Source organism: Limanda limanda, chromosome 22 (assembly GCF_963576545.1).
Source record: "Limanda limanda chromosome 22, fLimLim1.1, whole genome shotgun sequence".
Classification (NCBI taxonomy): Eukaryota; Metazoa; Chordata; class Actinopteri; order Pleuronectiformes; family Pleuronectidae; genus Limanda; species Limanda limanda.
Window position 1 is genome coordinate 11,544,937 of NC_083657.1, and position 20,030 is coordinate 11,564,966.

Genomic DNA, 20,030 nt, shown 5'->3' on the forward strand with positions numbered 1-20,030 from the left:
TAATTGGCCTATTAGCCTTCATAAAAGGGGAATACAAACACTTGAGCCTTTGGTACATTCAGCAGGCTGCAGTGCTTGCGGGTGCGATTCCTGCTTGTGACCTTTGTTTCATCCCCACTCAACATCAACAACCACTTCACGCTAATCTATGTAATACGGCAGAAATGCCATGAAGATGATCTTAAACACATTTAGATATTAAGTTGGGTTAGATGAATGTTTAAATAGGGCCTTCACCTTTTGGTGTCTCCGCTGAATGGAGCAGTCCCTCTCGTAGAGGTGGATGACATTACCATACTTATCACCTGGGGAAACAGAGACAAGGAGACAAGCAGGTGAGAAAAAACGGCAGCGGGAGGATCAAAGATATCCAAAAATAACCATGAGTATGAAGAGAAAGATGGTTGAACAGCGGTGGTAAAGGAGATGTGAAGACAACATTTGATGGTCCCAGGTTCCCTGTGAGACACATTCATCGATAGACAGTTTATGGCTTTGTCGACCAGAGACACCCTGTCAGAACATCAGGACCTCAGACTCAAGCTGTGACAAGCCATGTCTGTATGTGGCAGGAAATGACACACGATGCGCTGGTCAACACAGACATCCTAAGAGTCCTGAGACAGATGACTCCAGAGACCACCATGTTACACAACCTCGTGTTATTAGCTGGACTGCACATACTGAGGAACATCCTATTATGAAAACCAAAGTCTGATTAATGGAATAAGGGAAAGTAAAAGGGAGGACGTAAGGAAAGGGGGCATATGCAGGGAAACAGAGTGCTGGCAAAGACATGCCTTTTTACAGGTGATTCAGAAAATTCACTAAATCCCTTGCATGCCCTAAAGCCGGTAATTACTCACAGTGACCACACACACAAAGGACTACACCGACAGAACAGAAACACACACAAACAAAACAGCACTGCCAAAACAGACAGATGTCGGATAACACAAGCACCTACAGCATTCACAGGTACCGCACAGCAAATTCTATAAGTGCAGACACTTCCTGTCAGTGTCAGTTGAATTTCAGTTCCGTAATATTGAATGGCTAAAGAGTTACATCCACTATAATGAGAAAATGAATGCTGGAGTCTGCTGGAAAATAAACTAAAAAAACTGACCCACAGTCAAAAGCAAACACAAAGGCAGTCACAGAGTGCACTTACCCAGGATCTGTACTTCGATGTGTCGCGGCTTTTCAATAAACTTCTCGACAAACAGAGCTCCATTCCCGAACGCCGACAGGGCTTCCGAGTAGGCCCGCTGGTAATTCTCCTCCAGTTCCTGACAAACAGATGAGACAAATCCATAGTTAGAGTTAGAGTTTTTAGTCATGATGAAAAAGAGTCACCGTGAAGAATTCATATGGTTTTCAAGGAGTTTTGAAGCTGCAGCATCAATTCATGCACTTTGATTAAGGACTTCTATTTCCTGTTTTAACCTGTAGTACATCCCTTGTCATTCGCATTGGAATGTTGTGTAGTTTTTTTCCCCTTTTTGTGACCTCAAACGTTTACACACCCGTGCAAAGCCATTGGGAGCAAGATGCTACACAACATCTCTGGGACTTGACTGTAGGAGGTCAGGACCAAGCACGCTGAAGGTCATGACTCAATCTGTGTGTGTCAGCGTGTTGTCCTGCCAGCACATCCAGTCTCCTCTACTGGGGAAACACTGAGTCACCATCATGCACTCATCCCAGTGCCTCTGGAGGAGATACGCAGGCCCCATCCTCAGCTGTCAGCTCAAAAGGTTTGAGAAAACATACCATTGCATGCAAAACGACCGGTTGCTCAGGGCGAAAAGCAGATGTCAATGTCGCTAAAAGAGGGCAGCGGTTTTTGTTAAAGGGAACAAAACAGGAATGAACGGATATGATGAATTCCCCAAACTGACCAGAAATACTCCCACTGAGAAAAATAAAGGGAATATTTCCACAAAAATTGTTTTTTATCAACTTTTATTACATATATGCAAACACAGAGCCTTCTGTTTCCTCCATATTTGTGCACTTCTTTTGAAAGCTTGCAGATACTGACGATACTGATGATACTTAGCAGAACCACTGGATACCACGGGAGGGCAGCATAGCCAATAGTTCAAGTGATACATTTTGAGAACACAATTTGCAAGTTAGTAAGAAACTACAGATGCCTCTATATCATGTCACCTCGGCTGTTTACAATGTGGCTACTCTCGCCCATTTGTTAGACGCCATCGCCATTTTGCAGTCAGAAACTCTCGAGTCTGTGCCGCCCTGTAGTGGATGCATTGCTGAATAGCCATGCCTACGTAAAGGATCGATCTAAGTATGTGGGCAATAACTGTTACAACTTTTGAATATCTTTTTGCATTAATGAGCCTTTGAATCCACCTCTGACCAAATGACTCAATTCAGTTGTTTTCTGTGGGAGGCTAAATAAACGATTAACATCATCTCCACTCAACTTTGCAGAGGTTTCAAGTTAGTGGTGCACCTGCATTTCTTTAAAGGGCACCAAAGACTTTTGAAAGACTCGGTGAGCAGACTTCTATTTGTACTCTTTCCACATCAGTTCAGTCGCTCTTACGGCTTCGGCCACTGGAGCTTTGATTCGTGCAGCTCTACTGTTCACTTCGCTCTTTGGGAACCACATCACGTCCAAGTTTCAGCTAAAATCTGGCACTTTATTGGTGCCTTCCTCATCAGTAAACATACACATCTTGTCCTGCAACAGGATGCAAATAGTTGGGCTCGGTCTGGTGACTCGGCATACCAATGACCACAAGCTCGTCTTAATGGAATAAAAAGTCAATCTGCACATTGTTGCTTGGGGTCCCAACAGTGCAGAGAAACCTCTTTACAATTTCCTCACATCATATCAGCTGGAGCTGCGGAGGCCCCTGTGACTCAACTGAATAACTAGAAATGTCGACAACTAATTAATTAGACTGGGGTACAACTCAGAAAAGGTCAAAGTTTCCAGTTGATTGCTGCCTTGTGAGGCTCAGTGACTACAGTACAGCACATCACTGCCATTCCCTGTGTAGATTAGTGAGTAGAGCATGAAACCGCTGTGGCCGACACTTGCCGGTGTGTGGTTGGAATGGGATATTCTTCTCTCCGGGTCAAGGGTTTGTTGAATGTCACAGCTGTAACACGACATATACAGAATAACCCTTTTTAACACTGAAAACTGAATTCCAGCCATTTGTAAGCAAAACTGTTTGAACGGTTGATTAATATGTAGTAAACAGATTAATTCCAGGCTTTGGGCATTCGCTTGAATTAAACAGGACGTATGACTACATTTTATTCAACTGTGGGAAATTCTAACAAGCATTTTTCACTCTTGTGTGATACATTATGAACCAACCGAGATTTAATCAGCAGATTAAATCGACAATAAAAATAATTGTTGGTTCGAGCCCTAAAAAATAACATTCCATGCTTAAATGTGGGGCGTAAAGAGAGAGTATATTAAATAAATGATAAGCCTGACTATTTCTAAATAAATGTAGCATTTTACACAAGAAAATAAAAAGATACTGTGGCTGATTTGGATGACCTTATTTATTGTGACTTCAACATTCTTAGTTTAAAAAAGAAAAGAACACTAGCAGCCATGAAGAATGACAAAGTGGCTTTCGCTGATTCACCACTGAGCTGCGGCCTCTTCCATTTGATTGGACATCAACCAGCTGCCTGTTCAAATGTCTGACGTGGTCAAACTTGAGGCAGAAATGGGGGGGAAGCTGTGTTTGTTCAGAAGGCCAACGACCGCACACACTGCCCCCCAGTGCCACCGCTACTGCAAGAAGCCAAGCTGCCGCCGGGTCGACGCTGAAATAAACAGGAGTGACGAGTTCCCACTTCTTGGTGTCTACTGGCATGAAGGAATTCATTTTCCCTTGAGACACACATTTTGGATAAAAAGGTCATCAAACCCCCCTTCTCAAATATTGATGTTGTCCTGGGGTTACTTAAAAATTCAGATTGTTTTATTTTGCCATTAATTATTTCCAACAATCTGCAATAAAGACACAAAAAAAAAGGACAGTAACAATCACTCACCATTGAACCATGGAAAGGTCAAGGGAGATGTTGGTCCTGCTTGGCCCAGTTTCTCAGAATCACTTCAGTTCAATTTTTCTTGCAGTTTTAAAATCTACAACTGAATTTCTCACAAGCATCTCTCCAAACAGCACTTAGTGAGAGAGCAGGGGTTTGTTCTCTGTGTCAATGAAAAGCTTATCGAATATATTTTAAGTGACTGAGCCTACATGTGTGTAAACAGTGCCTTTATATTAGAACACACGGCATACACGACATAGATGGAACTCAGAGAAGAGGAACTGTATATACAGACTGTAATCCCAGTTGGTAAATAATGAAAATGCTCTACATTATGTATATGAAAGCCTATAACAGTGCCTGTTCTTAGTTTTCTGCACTTCATACAGTACATTTATTTTTGCATAATGAAGTTAAATTACAAGAAAGTAACTTTTGAGTTTATACTTTGGGTTCTAATTTGAAGCTTAGCCTCCAATCTAAGGGTAATATCGTTGTATCATAATCTCCAGATTTCTAAATCAAGGAAAGTGTCATGTTGACAATAGTAATACAAATATCTAAAGATGACAAAAGGGCATCATATAGGTAAAAGACACTGAGGAAAATGTCACCTTGCAAAGATTAGGAGATTCGGGCTGTAAGGGCGTACGCCTGTGCCACCACTCGCCTGAATTTCCCCGACATTTCCCCATTATTGTGAACGTGTTTGATATGCAAAGGTAAAATCAATTTTCTGGACATTTTGTCTGGGAGCAGCTTTGGTCTGACGTCATGTTTGCATAATTAACACCAGGACAGATCGGTTTATTCAATTCTGGAGCCAACTAACATAACCACAGAGTGACTTTAACCACAAATTTCAGTTTTGCCCTCTGTAAAGAACTGTGTGGTCTTCACATTGACAACTGCGGTGACAGAGAGTCATTGCTGTCTGGGCGACGTCACCCTTTCATGGCCGAGAGGAGGACGATGGTGACAGACTGGTAGATATAAATCTGACAAGGGAGACGCAATATATAGCTAATTTCAAAAAGTATTTTTCCTGTCTGCAGCTTCTCATCTCCTGAGCATACAGGATATATTTATGTAGAACTACATGTTTGAATGTTAATATTTGAAAATCACTCATGTTGGAATCCTAACAGAGGTAAGATTGTTTTTACACACAGCTGCATATTTAAAATGTGGGCCATGGACAGTTACAATATTAAAACACATTATTTTGCAGTGTTCTCAGCCCATGTTTCACTGGGTGACAGAGGCAATTTCAGAGCACAAAATACACAGGGTGATTGGCGCCTAGAGAGAGATAAATGACCGGGTTGTAATTTCCATCCATTTCACTTTGACGCAGCACAAATAGAAAATTAATGAAAATAAAAAACAAAAATTTGTCATGAGGCCGGCCCGGTCAACGTTTGTTTTCTTTGTGATGGAATAGCATCAGGAAAAGATTGATTTTGTTAGAGCAAGGTGTTAAATTACATCTCTGACAGAAGTGATCGTACACGGCCGCGGCGGCTGACGGGCTCACCTCGTACTCCTTGACCACCCTCATCCCTCGGCCACCTCCACCATAGGCTGCTTTGAAGATGATGGGGAAGCCGTATGTTTCGGCAAACACCTTCGCGTCGTGCAGGCAGGAGATGGGGGCGTTAGTTCCTGGGACCACAGGTACACCTAGACAAGGGTGGGTGGAGAGAGAAATACATTAAATCCTGTTCTTACAAAATAAGAACAAATAGTTTTACAGCAAAAGTCCACTTTCTTACCTGCTGAGATGGCCAGGGCGCGAGCCTCCACCTTGTCCCCCATCTTACGGACCGTCTCTGGGCTCGGGCCAATAAACATCACCCCTGCGTCAGCGCAGGCCTGAGCAAAGTCTGCACGCTCAGAGAGGAACCCGTAGCCTGGGTGGATAGCATCCACATTGTTTTCCTAAGCAGTGAGGGAGGGATAGAAAGAGAAAAAGGCAATTTTCATTATCTCTCTCCGTGTTGTGCTTGTTGACTTGAGTCTTACTGAGAATAAAATGTCCATAATTAAAACATTGACCGGCCAAAACGCTATTCAATTTCACATTTAATCAAAGTTTGGACTGAAGTTAGTTGCTAGTGGAGCCCAGAGAACGGAAATGTAGCCCAGCTGAGCAACAGGAGCTCTATTGAACAAGGAGCCACAGTTAACACTTGGCTGACTATTAGTGAGGGAAATAAAACAATCGACACACACACGAGCCTATATGCTTTAGCACACACTGTGTGACTGCCAGTGAAAAGGTTTTACATGTCACTGTGGGCTAATGATACATTTTATTCTCGTCTATCAGTCGCCCAACATCTCGTGAATGGACACCAGTAGGAGACTGAATGAGTCGACAGACAGGCATAATGTGAGGGTCAGGGGGGAGGCACTGAGAGGAGCACACACACACACACACACACACACACACACACACACACACACACACACACACACACACACACACACACACACACACACACACACACACACACACACACACACACACACACACACACACACACACACACACACACACACACACACACACACACACACACACACACACACACACACACACACAGGGCAGCAGGCAGATACAGTAGCTGCCGAGCTTGACAGATAGAGCCATCTCTGGATCAGTGTGTGCCATCTGCTCTTGGATACAAGGCGGACTATAATTATGGGCTGTCCCGTTGTTAAGGGAGCTGTTACTGGCAGGCCAGAGGAGACATAGAGCTTTACACATACACACACACGCACATGCACACGCACACATGAAAAGCTGCAAGTGCACACAAGCAGGTACCCCCCACAACAACCCATAACCAGGGCTGAGTAGTGTGAAATTTCATCAGTTTGAAATAACTTTAAATTGGCCAAGACTACATTTAAAAGATTAGATTATAGTCCATTTTAAAAAAAACATGTAACGTTATTAAATGTTAGCCAGTGGTAATGACAAATGAAAAGCATGCTTGACATAAAGTGCTCCACTTCGTGTTGGGGCAACAACACGTTGAGTCAAGAAGGAAAGTTCAAGCACAATTCCTGGAAAATATCACTATTACTTTAAAATGTGCTACACAAGAAAGAACTAATATTCACTATGCAAAAAAAACAATATATATCACTCATTTTAAAATCTGATCAAACACTTTTCCTCTCAGTCATGGGGCCAACATTACAGGAAAAATGTGCAATGGGATTAAGCTTGAATTTGTTTTAACAATTTTTTACTGCTGGGCTCATCGGCTTATTCGCATCTGCCACAGGTTTATGATCGATAACTTAAGTGATCCCTTCGCTTTCAGCAAGTGTACAAATGCTGCATGTGTACATTTTAAATGTACTGAAAATGTTTCAAGACGTTTTAAGGGTTAAATAATTATTGTGGAACCTCCGTTGCTGCATCCATCAATGCAATGGTCACAATACTAATATATAATCTCTATTCAGATCCCTTACCCTGAATAACATGACACCCAATGCCAACACACATTCATACAAACAAGAGCGTACACTCGAGCTTTTATACGTGCAAGCAGACGTGCATATTATCAGATACAGTACGACATACAAAGCACAGAGGGTCATGGGACAGAAACTGACGGTTATCTTGGTCACAGAGTAATAGAGTGATACACAGTGTGGAGAATGACACTGAATTTTGAAAACTGAGAGCGGCGGGGGGAGGGAGGGAGGGACACAGACAGACACGCTTCTTGCTGGCATGGGGTGGCTGGGCTCCCAAATAGACAGATGGATTTTGAGAAATGAGTTGGATGGCGAAGGTTCCCCAATTTGGCTGGCTGACCACATGCCCACGCCGAAAAATTATAAAGCCGTGAGAGATTGATCTGGAAAATGATAGTGAACAACTGGCAGCGTGTCCTGGAGGGATGGAGAGAGGACGGGAGGGAGGGGAGGCAACAAGGAACAAATCGGATTCAACACAGTGATAAGTGGCGGAGGGAAGAAAAGGAGAGGGGGAGAGATGGACAGCAATAATGAAAAGGAGGGAAATGGTGGAGGGAAGCAGCAGCAACAACAAGATGATAAACGAATGAGGCAAATAAGGATGGACAAATGGAAGAGAACAGGGGAGAGGAGACGAAGGTGGGGGCAGGTGTGAGGGATGGACGGAGAGAAGTTCTTTCCATTTCCTTCCTGCCAATCAAGCTGGATATTGACTGTGTGAACAGAAAGCAATACGAGGGATTTGTCTGTCACTTGTCCACTTAATTGTAAGCCACTGGAATCACTGACGAGAAGAGACGAGACTTTGCAACTCAAGGAAGGAGGCGGGGCTTTTCCTGAAGATCAAAACGTGAACTGGCTGAGAACAAATATTTAACCACTTTAAAACCTCCATCTTTTATTTCTGTCTAGGTTAAGTTTAAGATTAAGATACATTTATTTGTCCCAAACACATGCACAGACATGCACAAGCACACTCATGCAATTGTAGGGAAATTGAACCTCTGCTTTTAACCCATCTGGTGCAGGACACACAGAGCAGTGAGCAGCCATTTACGGTGCCCGGGGAGCAGATGTTGGGGGAGTAAGGTGCCTTGCTCAGGGGCACTAGACAGGGTAGGGAGAATCCTCTTGGATTTTTGGACAGATCAATCCAGGTTCAAAAATCCAAGAGGACAAACAGTACAGAAATCAGCTTTAGAGTTGTTGCTCCACATAGTTTCTCACGTTGGACTGTGCCAGGCTCGTCCTTTAGCCCCAGTCCCTGTGTTTATTCTGAGTTAAGCTAATTGCCTCCCGTCCACAGCTCTTTACAGTCCTCTGTAAGCACAGACGAGACATAAAATATTCTCGTTTCACTCCCAGAAAGAAAGCAAATAGGCAAATGTTTAACTTTTCCTTTAATGCTAATTAAAGACTTCCTACAACTACTTCAAAGTGAAAGCCTCCGAGCTTATTGAACTGAGATAGCTCATTTAAGTGAAATTAAGTTTTGGAACGTGTAGAGAGACACTGTTCTTAATCAAAATCTGCACTGCTTATTAGGCAGGATGGGGCAGACGTATGAGGACACACTGTTTTCATGATTATATGCTGTGAATATAGGTTGTCCAGGACAGGAAACGTTCTAACGTGAGGACAATCCATTGACAAATTGAGACCCATAAACAAGTGAGCCAGCTTTAAACTAAAGCAAACACCACGAGTGTTATTATTAAATGACATATCTATCTTGTGGTGAACGCTCTTTACCTTTGCTACTTTGATGATGTCAGGGATATCCAGGTAGGCAGCGACCGGGGCCAGGCCTTTCCCGATCAGGTAAGCCTCGTCCGCCTTCTGCCTGTGAACACGAGGGCAAACGATTCCCATTAGAGAAATAGAAGGTGGAATCAAAATTACACAAGCATGTAAGTGGAGCTCCTAACGGTACACAACCATTATGGCTTCATGGCAGCATTTCCAAGCTCAGTTAATATTAGGCAGCCATATTTAGTCAATTAAAACACACTGCTCTGATAAATAAATTGGTAAATTAGCTGCTAATGGTTTTGAAGTAGGTTGGCCAGTATGAGCCTTTCACTTGCATGTCGTTAATAATGTTTGCTAATATGTGCTGATAGGAAACTGTTTATTTTACTAAATAAATAATGCAGAGAATTTATATTTATTTTCTTAATTTAAATGTACATACTATGTTGGATTTGTGTTTTTATTTAAAGTTACAAAAATGTTGTGGGTTAACTGTAAAAACCAAAATACCCTGTCAGTCAGACTCTGCCTTATTGTGAAGAATGAGAGAGAATGACAATGTGATGAAGGTGATATAAAGAAGGGAAAAGAGGCAACGGGGGAAGAAGCAGAAGCAGGTGGAATTAAAAAGGAGGGAAGGAGGCAGAACCAGGTGGAATTAAAAAGGAGTGAAGGAGGAGGCAGAACCAGGTGGAATTAGAAGTCGATAACAAGAAGAAATAGTCAGTGAAACACAATCTACAAGATGGAGACATTAGCAAGTCAGAGGAAAGGCTCACAGTGGAGCAGATTAGAGTGTTTGCGAATGTAAACTAAGCAGTGCGATTACCTGGATGTTTGTATTGTCAATACAATTATACTTATGTCCGCACTTAATACCAGCTGCAAAACAAAGGTCCGGCCCAGCACAGGAGAGCAGGAAAAAGATCCCCTGCCTCCTTTAATTGCTTTTACCTCTAATCAAATGTTAGCGTTTTGTGGTCGATACCCGGCGGTGGCTGCCCGGCAGTTTAGCAACACATCTCTAGTTAAACCACTGCAGACCTATTTAGCTCTAATGTAGCAGAGATTATTACCTGTGCATCTGTCCAGTGTCCTGCTCAGAGTAAACGGCCACGGTTCGAATCCCCAGTTCAGTGCAGGCTCTGAACACACGGATGGCTATCTCACCTGGAAGACAAGAAGAAGAGGGAGAAGATAGGAGTGAGGAACGGAGGACGTGGTTTATTCATTTACAAGCCTTGGTGTTTGGGTGCAAATGAGTGAGTGAGTCTGTGTGTGTGCATGTGTGAGTTTAAATGTGTGCACACCCTCACTCCCCCTGTGAGTGTCTGTGTGTTTTACTATGCCCACAAATTTCATTTCTTTGCATTTCTTCGCAGATGATGCTCCTCACCACTTATTATTCCCTTCATTATCTAAATGTGTATTCATTTGTGATCCCTGAGTGTGAGAAGAAGGTGTGTTTGTGTAGTTCTCAGTCTTTCATCTTTCTATAAACACAGACTTTACTGGAGTTTGTCAACATCCTCTGGTATTAGCACTAATTTGCAACCAACGCCTCCACCGAGAGAGTAACGTAAATGTTCAGCTTTCCACGTTGTCATACATGAGCTGTGAAAAAGACAGATCCATTTGGTGTTCGGCATTTCACTGTGCAAGAATATCAACAGACACTGCACCAGGTCTGCAGTATTTTTCTAGAGTTTAAGAACACAGAGTGTGACATCTCAGGTTTAGACAAGCAAAACAATGGCTGTGTTTTATCTTGCTGTCATTTGGGCCAAATACTTGTTTTTCAAGCAGCACAGTCTGAGGGGAAGAAACAACTTTAGTTACTGAAAACTAGTAAGATGTGTTGTTCTTGCTTCAAGGGGAAGACAGGGCTCAAACATTTGAAGAAAGTGAATTATGGAGGAAGAAGAGCAGGAACACAAAAAGGATGAAAGGGGAAGACGAGATGGTGCGAAAAGTCGGGCGGTTGAAATGTATTTGTAAAGGTGAGAAATCTAGAGAATGTAAACGTCAGCGAAAACACAAAGTCTGAGAAGGAAAAATACAAAAGGAGAAAGGGGAACGCTGAACAGAGGAGATATGTGGAGGTTTTGAAGAATGGCGGTGAAGTGAGTTTAACAAAGTGATAAATGAGTGCAGAGGACACAAGAAAAGGAGTGGAGGAGGAGAAAGCAAAGAGGAGCAAAGTCACAGGAGGTAAAAAGAAGACAGCTAGTGGCCTGGAGGAAAATCACATCTGACAACTGGAAAGGGAGAGAGAAGAGGAGATGAAGAGAGGAGGTATGAGACGAAGAATAGAGCAGGAAGAAAAAGGAAGGAGAGGGAGTATTAAAGAGATTATTAGTTTAAAAGCAGAGACGCAATCAGAGAGAGGACATGTGCTTGGTTAAGTGCAATCTGCACCGATACAATGATCCAGTCTCTTATCACATATATGAATGAATACGCCCACACACACACAAGCTGGACACAGTCTGCTGCACTCCAGTGTGAAGGATGTGATGTTAATATCGTACCACACCGACGTGAAGGAGAGAGATTGACGGAAAGCCCTGCTCTCTCTCTCTGTGTGTGTGTGTGTGTGTGTGTGTGTGTGTGTGTGTGTGTGTGTGTGTGTGTGTGTGTGTGTGTGTGTGTGTGTGTGTGTGTGTGTGTGTGTGTGTGTGTGTGTGTGTGTGTGTGTGTGTGTGTGTGTGTGTGTGTGTGTGTGTGTGTGTGTGTGTGTGTGTGTGTGTGTGTGTGTGTGTGTGTGTGTGTGTGTGTGTGTGTCTCTCTCTGCGGCACACACCACAATATCTTGCAATCAAATGAATAGATTGAAGAATCTATAGGAGAGTAGACGTGAAGACATGCATGCGCTTTCAGAGTGAAAGCATACTGTTCAGCAGGAGGACCACATATGCCCAGAATTGGAATAACACTGGAAACCCAGGAAACACATCAATCAATCTGAAATAATGAAACGCAGAACTGAATCGAGTTTTTTCAAATACGTCCACAGGAATGAATGTAATGGAAAACTCAGATATGCAATTAGAGTAAAATGCACCAGCCCATTTATTTTTCACTCAAACCCTGAACATCACCTGACAGAGTCTCTCTAATTGCATGCTGATTGCCTCTCTGGACAGTATAAGCATTAACAATGGGGGGGTTCGGTGGTTGTATGTATTAACACAGCATATCAGTGATGTTTACTCTGCGTATAACAACCAGACTGGTAACTGTTAAGTGTTTAGAAAACTCTCGGCTTTAATTATGATTCTATTCCATTCCACTTACGGTTATTTCTATAGCACACTTTTTTTCCCGACTGGTGGTTTGTGGAAAAATATATGTTACACTACATAAAACATGTTTCATTTAGGTTCCGGAGAATGTAGAGCCGTCCGCGCAGATTTTAATTTAGCTTTTGTAAATCGATTATATTCAAACAACTACCCCTGTGATATTAGTCTTGCACAAAATTCCACAACAGTTTTATATATACCGCTGTTACCTCGAGGGCTGTGGGAGCAGTTCCACCTCCGTTTTCATTATGTAAAGAAATTCACTGATTTGGGGTTTAAGCAAACACCACCAGCTAATACAGCCACCTATAAACAATGCGTGCTTAATATTACTATGTGCCCATTAAAAATTAAGACTTTGGTCTTTTGCCTCAGGAAGATTGTAAATGTCGTAACTACATTCTTGCATTATACATGGAACGGCATTAAACTGAATACAATTTTATAAGACGACCTGAATTGTCCTCTTCAGTGCTGAATTACTTGTGTTAGGACGTAGATAAAAGGTGGAGTGGGGTCTTACCTCTGTTGGCCACCATGACCTTCTTGATTGGTCGATACTCGATTTTCTGGGGGGCCGAGTGGGCATAGCGGGAGAGATGGCACGTGCGCCTCACGGCCAACAGGCTGAGGCCGCCTTGGACCGCAGCGTATCTTAACAACATCCTGCGTGACAGAGGAAAAAAAGCAAACACAGTGTCGTTGGAAACTTGACACAACATCAAGAGGGCTGAAGATGCAACAGAGACGAGCTTGAGATGGAAACACACGGATACAAGACATTTTTACAGACTCGCACAAAACACAAACGAAAAGGTCAACAGATGCCGTTTATGAGATGATACCCCAGAGATTCTCTATCCTAACAAATAGTCTGTTCACTTGGCGTCATAATAATGAGAAAGTAAGAAAAATTCCTTCTTGAATTTGAAAATCCATGTGAACGCCATCTCAAGTCGGAGCAACAACTGTGAAAGTCGGCATCATCACTTCTCAACCAATTCAAAAGATTTTACAATCAGCTTTGAATAGAAGCTTTTAATGTAAACTCGTCAAATGCTTTTTTTTTCACTTGCAAACTTCATTCATCTCTCTTAAGTGCAGAACACCGCTTTATAGCCAATAAAGATTTTATGATTAACAAGCCCATTGAAATCATTTATATGCATCTGTCACACCTGATACTTTTTGTTTCCTCTGCGTTTTCATGCAAATATAGGAAAATGGTGTCAAGGTGTTATTTAAAATGCTCTTATCACATAAATACAACATATTGTTTACAGCCTCCATGTTCTTTCCGCATTCCCACTTCAAAGCACAAAAACAAACCAAAGTCAGAATGACTTCACAAGAAATGTGACCTTCTGAGCAGCAAAGTTAATTATGTTCCACAGAACAACTATTTACATCGGCTCTTATACATAAATGTCTGCTGCTCACACTTCAACCCACAATCTCTAGTCACAAACATTTGATGAATTCAGTTGGTGAAAGGTGAGAAAAAAAAGATGCTTGAAGGAAAATGATAACGATGACAATGCTTTAAAGTGATTAAACAAGAAGTGTGAGCCGTGTTTAGAGAGATTAGATCTACTGAAGCGTCAGGCCGTATTAAAGTTATTGCCGAGGGTTGTGGGTGCCGTTCAAGCGCGTGGTATTTTCTCTGAGAATGTTTTTAATTGGCCTTTCCATGATATTTAGAAGGAATCCCGAACGATTCCAGCACAGTGGAAGAGAAAGTTTTATTGCGTATGAATGATTTACTGCCTGTGGGCCCTGGCGTCTGTCATTTTGTTTGTGGATTGACGGTTTCCATCTGGTCTTTGTTGACTCTCTTATAGGGACAGCGTAAGAGACAGAACAAACATCACCATCTGGAGGTCACTGATCTAACGGATAATACTGAAAATAAAATGGTAGCAAAAATCCATAAACACACAAAGGCTTATCACTGGATGATATAAAGTATCAGATATCAAAATAAATAGAATTAAATGGTCTGAAATAGTAAAACAAGACCACAGAGGTAGAAATGTGTATTCAAACCATATTTACATTACTTGAATAAGTGTTTACGGATCGTGATGGTGGATATTTACAACATGCCAAATTAACATATTCTACAGGCAATAACTCCTCCATTTCAATTGTCATGCTGCTCCCTTCGTCTCTTTCAGGCATTGTCTAATGTATAAATAGTTTTCAAACATTGACACGTTATGTAAAAATCTGTTTCTTCGAATCAATGTTGTAAATATTGTAATTTTGTTGATTTCCTCAGTTAGACACTGACATGTTTCCCCTTCTAGTTCTTTTCTTGTTCCTTACTCTTGTTGAGGGTTAAAGACAGGAGATGTCGCATCTGAGAGACAAATTATGATTTGAGAATATGGGCTTAACATTAAAGTTTGATTGTTTGATAAACAAATACAAGGTAACACCACTTGAGTATTGGTATTTCATATTTGTTACATTTACAAAGCCTATGGTAAACCCCCTACTACTCTACTACCCTATGTGTACATATGTTGATGAAGCACTCTTTCTCTAGTATAAAGGGTGTTTTTAACAATGCGAATAAACTATACATGTGAAGGTGTGGCAGGAAAAAGATGACATGAAAAAGTCAGACTCTGAACCGGTTCCATGAAGGCAGCATTTCGCGGATTAGCCAATCAGGTACTGAGGACCTGTGTTAATCAACTGCAGGTGTGTCTGAGCACATGCACCACCTTCAGGTGTGTGAGGAGCAGTTTTCACATAACAAGAAAATGGAGGCACTAGCAGTTTTCACTAGTTTTTCTATCTGTTCTTATCCCCCAAAGAAACAGAAGATACACAATTCAAACTTTCCCAATTCGTCCCACAAGAAATTTGCTGACATTCGTCTCTCATGTCCAGAACAGTCGTGTCCACAGGGACGTCAACTAGAGAGACACTGTCAGTTGTGTTCTTTCACTACCCTCAAACAAAATGGCTATTAGATTAATCCCATTGAACACACAAAACATGAAGGCCAACTAGCAGTAGCACTATGGTTTGACAACTGCACAGACAAGAAGCACACCCCTACACTCACACAAAAGAAAGGACTCACAACTGCACAACCCCAGTGTGAGTGCCGCGTGACACAGAGCGACACAGACTTCATGACGGAGCAATCAGCAGCTACCTGCTCCAGAAGATGGCGAGTGACTCATTCACTGTTTGGAAAGTGATGGAGGCTGTTGGGTGCTCACTGCTTCTTCTCTCTCTCTACAGGGTCACACTGCACAGACGGTGCTCTGCTGCCACCCGGAGGCCAAACCACAGCACTGCAGTCAATGGGGACATATATGACCAAGAGGAGGCATTATAGAGGAATCCCAGAATTTGTAATTTCAAAAGACTTGGTTGTTCTTTTACCTGTCATGCAACAGTAGTGTAAGAATTAAATGGTATTTCCCTGAGAGAACTACATAAGATAAAGAAACTAAAGGAAATCCCACAAATACAAAACGAAAGAGACACATTGTCCAGAGTCCCATCTATTGTTAAGGCCACGTTAAAAAGTCCATCTTAAAAAACCATGCGAAATTTAAATTTCTGGGAAACTAAAAATGTAAAAATATAAATGGGGTTGTAATGCCAATGTTCAAACTTAGTGCAGAAAGGAGGAAGCTGTTTAGTAGTCTGGTAGTTCTTGTTTTGATGCTCCTGTACCGTTTGCCTGATGGCAGCAGTTTTAAAAGTGTATGGAGTGTGTGTGAGGGGTCTCAGGGCCTGTGGTGCGGCACCGGCTCTGAAAGAAGTCCTGGACCGAGGGCAGAGAATTCCATTGACCTTCTCAGCTCCCCTCACTATCCTCTTTGATTACAGTTAAAACCTTCCACTGCTTTGCACTTGAACGGAGACCAGTGTGCACAAATAGAATCAAGAGACTTTCAAAAAATGATGTGGTGACTGAGTCTGGCACAAACCAAAACACACCTAACGTAAAACGACCAAGGCCAAAGAGTCCCAGGAGTAAAGAGTCTTAAACCTGATGTTGTGGAACGTTTGTCTCCCCCTTCTGGCAGTGAGAGTTATAACACAAACACTGCTGTTTGCAGTTGAGATGCATGCCTACAGGTGAACTCCTCTGAATGCCCATATCTGGAGAATCTGAAACTTTCCTTGATTTTCCACCATGGGCTCTGCTTCTTCATCCTGTAGCCGGCTCCGTCTCTGTTTCTATAACTACAGTTACGCTTCTCCTCACTTCTGGTAAACAGATCATCGATGGTCGACGTAAAATGTACAGCTACTACAGACCCCCCGATTCAGAACCCAGGTAGAGTGCATAGTCTTCATCAATAACTGAAATACATGTAGCCCATCATACTGAATTGATCAATCTTGCAATACCCACTCTATATGTGTCTGCTAGGTATTTACAATATCTCTATTAAAAGGGTGAATATGTGGAAAGAAAGTAGACAGACAGCTGAGAGACTTGATCCCACGGATAAAAAAGCATAAAGCAAATACATCTTAACAGATGCTTTATACAGTATATGACCATGTGTGACATCATCTGGTGAATGATCAAATTCATGAAGAATTAAACAGGAAGGATTAAGTCAAGAACTGATGCGTTTAAGACGATGAATGACTTGAGACTGTTTGAGTACAGCCTGTGTGAGCCTGTAACAGTACACTCAGTCGACACAAAGGAAACAGCGTCACAGCATGAAACAGATACAGCTTCTCCAGGCCTGAACACGACAGGGTGGCCACAGCAGATCAGGTGGAGACGGGAGAAATGCTACAGACGGGCGAAACTGGTCTAAACGTAATCAGTGCCCAGTATTAGCATTTAGGCTAAAGACAGAGGTGTTACCGGTAATTTCTCCTCAGTACTAACAGTCAAGTCATTCAGAAATATAAAATCATATGATTTATTGTGTTTCAAAGGGGACAGATTGGGCCTTTTCAGTTTGTCTTTCCTCTAGAGGTCAAACTGCATGAGTTGTAAATCATCTCACGTGACACCCTGCAATCAATCTTCCTGAATAGTGGGTTTCCATGTCACATGACATCACGATGCCCCACATTTGAATAATGCAAACCTGGCAGCTAGTCCGGCACAACCCCAAACAAAGCCAGTGAGAGAGGTCGATTTTTACGACACACGCTCAAAGTCGTTGACAAATCACAAAGTGGGACAGCAGGCCAAAGAGCATAAGTATAATATGTCTCCAAAAAAAAACGTCTAACAATAACAATAACTTAAATAAATACTGCAAAACATGACAAAACCTAAAGTCACATTATTGTCTCCAAAACGAATAGTTTCTCAATCAGTTACTTAAAACCTGATGTTTGGTACAAACATGACCAAAAAAAAAATGGTCACAAGACCATGACAAGGCACTGAATCCCAGTCAGCAGCCTGATGTTGGCTAATTTAATCCCAGATGCTCTTTGATGTCTCAAAAACTGGAAATCTACCAGACACTGTGACTCATAGAGGGAGAAACTTGAGGGATGAAAGAGAGCAGTCGTGATGTTACATCCATATTCTGTGTTATTACTCCGAATTATCATTGGTTTGACTGAAAATCCACTGACAAACCCAAAGCATGCTGCCATTAGAATATGACGAAGTGAAACACAAACTAACTTAGCTAACACTGAAAAGCCTGTATAACACACTAGAGGAAATAAGTACTGAAAAAGCCTATTTCTCCCTTTTATGTAGCACTGCAGTGTAATCCTTTATATTAAAGCTTTGCTCTATTTTCTGACAGAAAGTCATTACTCAAGGTCAGACGCAAAGTAGGAAATAACAATGCAGTGTTTAAAAAACGACCCTGACTGAGATAAGAGAGAAAGCAAATGTGATCTGTGAATTTTCCTGTTCTCCTCTCATCCCTCTTCTCTAACTTCTATCCTCAGGTTATCCTGCTTTGTCATCCTCCAATACTTTTATTCCCCTCTTCCTTCCCTTACATCCGTCTCCCTGCACTGACGGATGGAGCCAACAATAAAATGCTCCACAGCAAGTACTTCCCCGGTTGTGTGACTCACACTGCCCAAACGCAATGAAGCAAACTCCAGGATAAGTCGTGGTATGAGAGGAATGTCAAACATTGGACACATTGAAGAGGCAGACGTGTCATTTTGGGATCATTTCTGTTCTTGGCACAGTACTGTCATATTGTCGGTTTGTCATCTATTCTGGCTCCGGTGAACACAACAGAGATAAAAAAAGTTCTGTGCCAGGATGTGACAGAAAGAGGGAAAAGAAGAAATAATGATTTTGTGTGTGGTCCCTCGTTTTTAGGTGACAACTTACTCCCAAGGTTATGAGACATTAAAGTGACACTGGAGGTGTGTATCCTGAGAGAGACTATGTTGCCTTCACATATAACTGGTGAAAATAGAGCTATTTTGGCCTTATAAAGATAACAATTTTCTCAGGGTTACTAGGGTTACCAGGGTCAGGGCTAATTTTCGGTGTGTAAAACGTTTTGAGTGTCACTTCAACCTTCTTATTGTCGTTAAGTCTGAACTCAGGCTGCCTGTGGCAACAGTCTGACTTTTATTACCTCAAATCAATGAAATTAGAGGATATTGCCTCAGTGTTTGTTTTTCATTTATAGAAGCGAGTCCCATTTGGCGAAGTTTCCCTTTAACCAGCCTTTTCTAAAAGGTCGCACAGAAATGTGACCTTTGAGTTTTCATGTTTTGTTCTTGTTTGCGGTACAAAACGGTCTCGTCTACAACAAGCTCATTGAATCTGTTATTAACTTAAGTTTCACAAGACATTGTGGATCACTCACATATCTAATTTTATCTAAGAGTTATATGTATTTACTGGGAAAACTGCAACTCCTCCTCCATAAGATTCAATCTGGAGACTCAAAACCTTCTGCAGTCCACTCAATGATACCAGACACATAAACACACAGTTGAGTTGACAGATTAAGCTAAAGGGTTGTAGTGTTATCTCAGTAAGTGTAAGTGTAACGCAAAGTTCGTCAATAACCAGAGGTCTCCCCTCGGGCGCACATCGGTCTGATAACACACTCTGCATCACGTCAAACCTTCATCAATAACTGCTCCTTGCAGTAATGAAAGGTTATAGGCTACTGAGAACATCTCGTTTGTTTTCTGGCTCAAAGAGACCAGAGGGGATTTCAGGGTTCATTTATTAACTTGTTGAGGATCAAAGTTCTGCTCTGTTTTGATAGACACACACACACACACACGCTGACACACAGTGATAACCTGACACACAAACACACATTACGAGCATCAACTTTGCCCCAATTGCCAGATCATGGGGAAAATACACACACTTCCCTGTCTGCACACATGAGAAACTCTCCTATCAGGTGGAAGCTCTGATGGTGATTCTAATAAGCAGAACACGATAAGAGT

The 20,030-nt window shown here is 42.0% G+C and overlaps 1 protein-coding gene across 1 annotated transcript in view; it reads right to left on the bottom strand.

The window, feature by feature from the left end:
• The window catches only part of pcxb (pyruvate carboxylase b), a 269,473-nt gene that overhangs the window by 243,693 nt on the left and 5,750 nt on the right, over positions 1-20,030 (bottom strand). The window contains exons 2-8 of the mRNA XM_061066418.1: positions 13,147-13,289; positions 10,395-10,488; positions 9,319-9,409; positions 5,838-6,003; positions 5,600-5,745; positions 1,175-1,292; positions 238-305 (exon numbers count right to left, since the gene is read on the bottom strand). Of these exons, the coding sequence (XP_060922401.1) occupies positions 238-305; positions 1,175-1,292; positions 5,600-5,745; positions 5,838-6,003; positions 9,319-9,409; positions 10,395-10,488; positions 13,147-13,289 (826 nt within the window). The remainder of the gene's footprint in view (positions 1-237; positions 306-1,174; positions 1,293-5,599; positions 5,746-5,837; positions 6,004-9,318; positions 9,410-10,394; positions 10,489-13,146; positions 13,290-20,030) is intronic.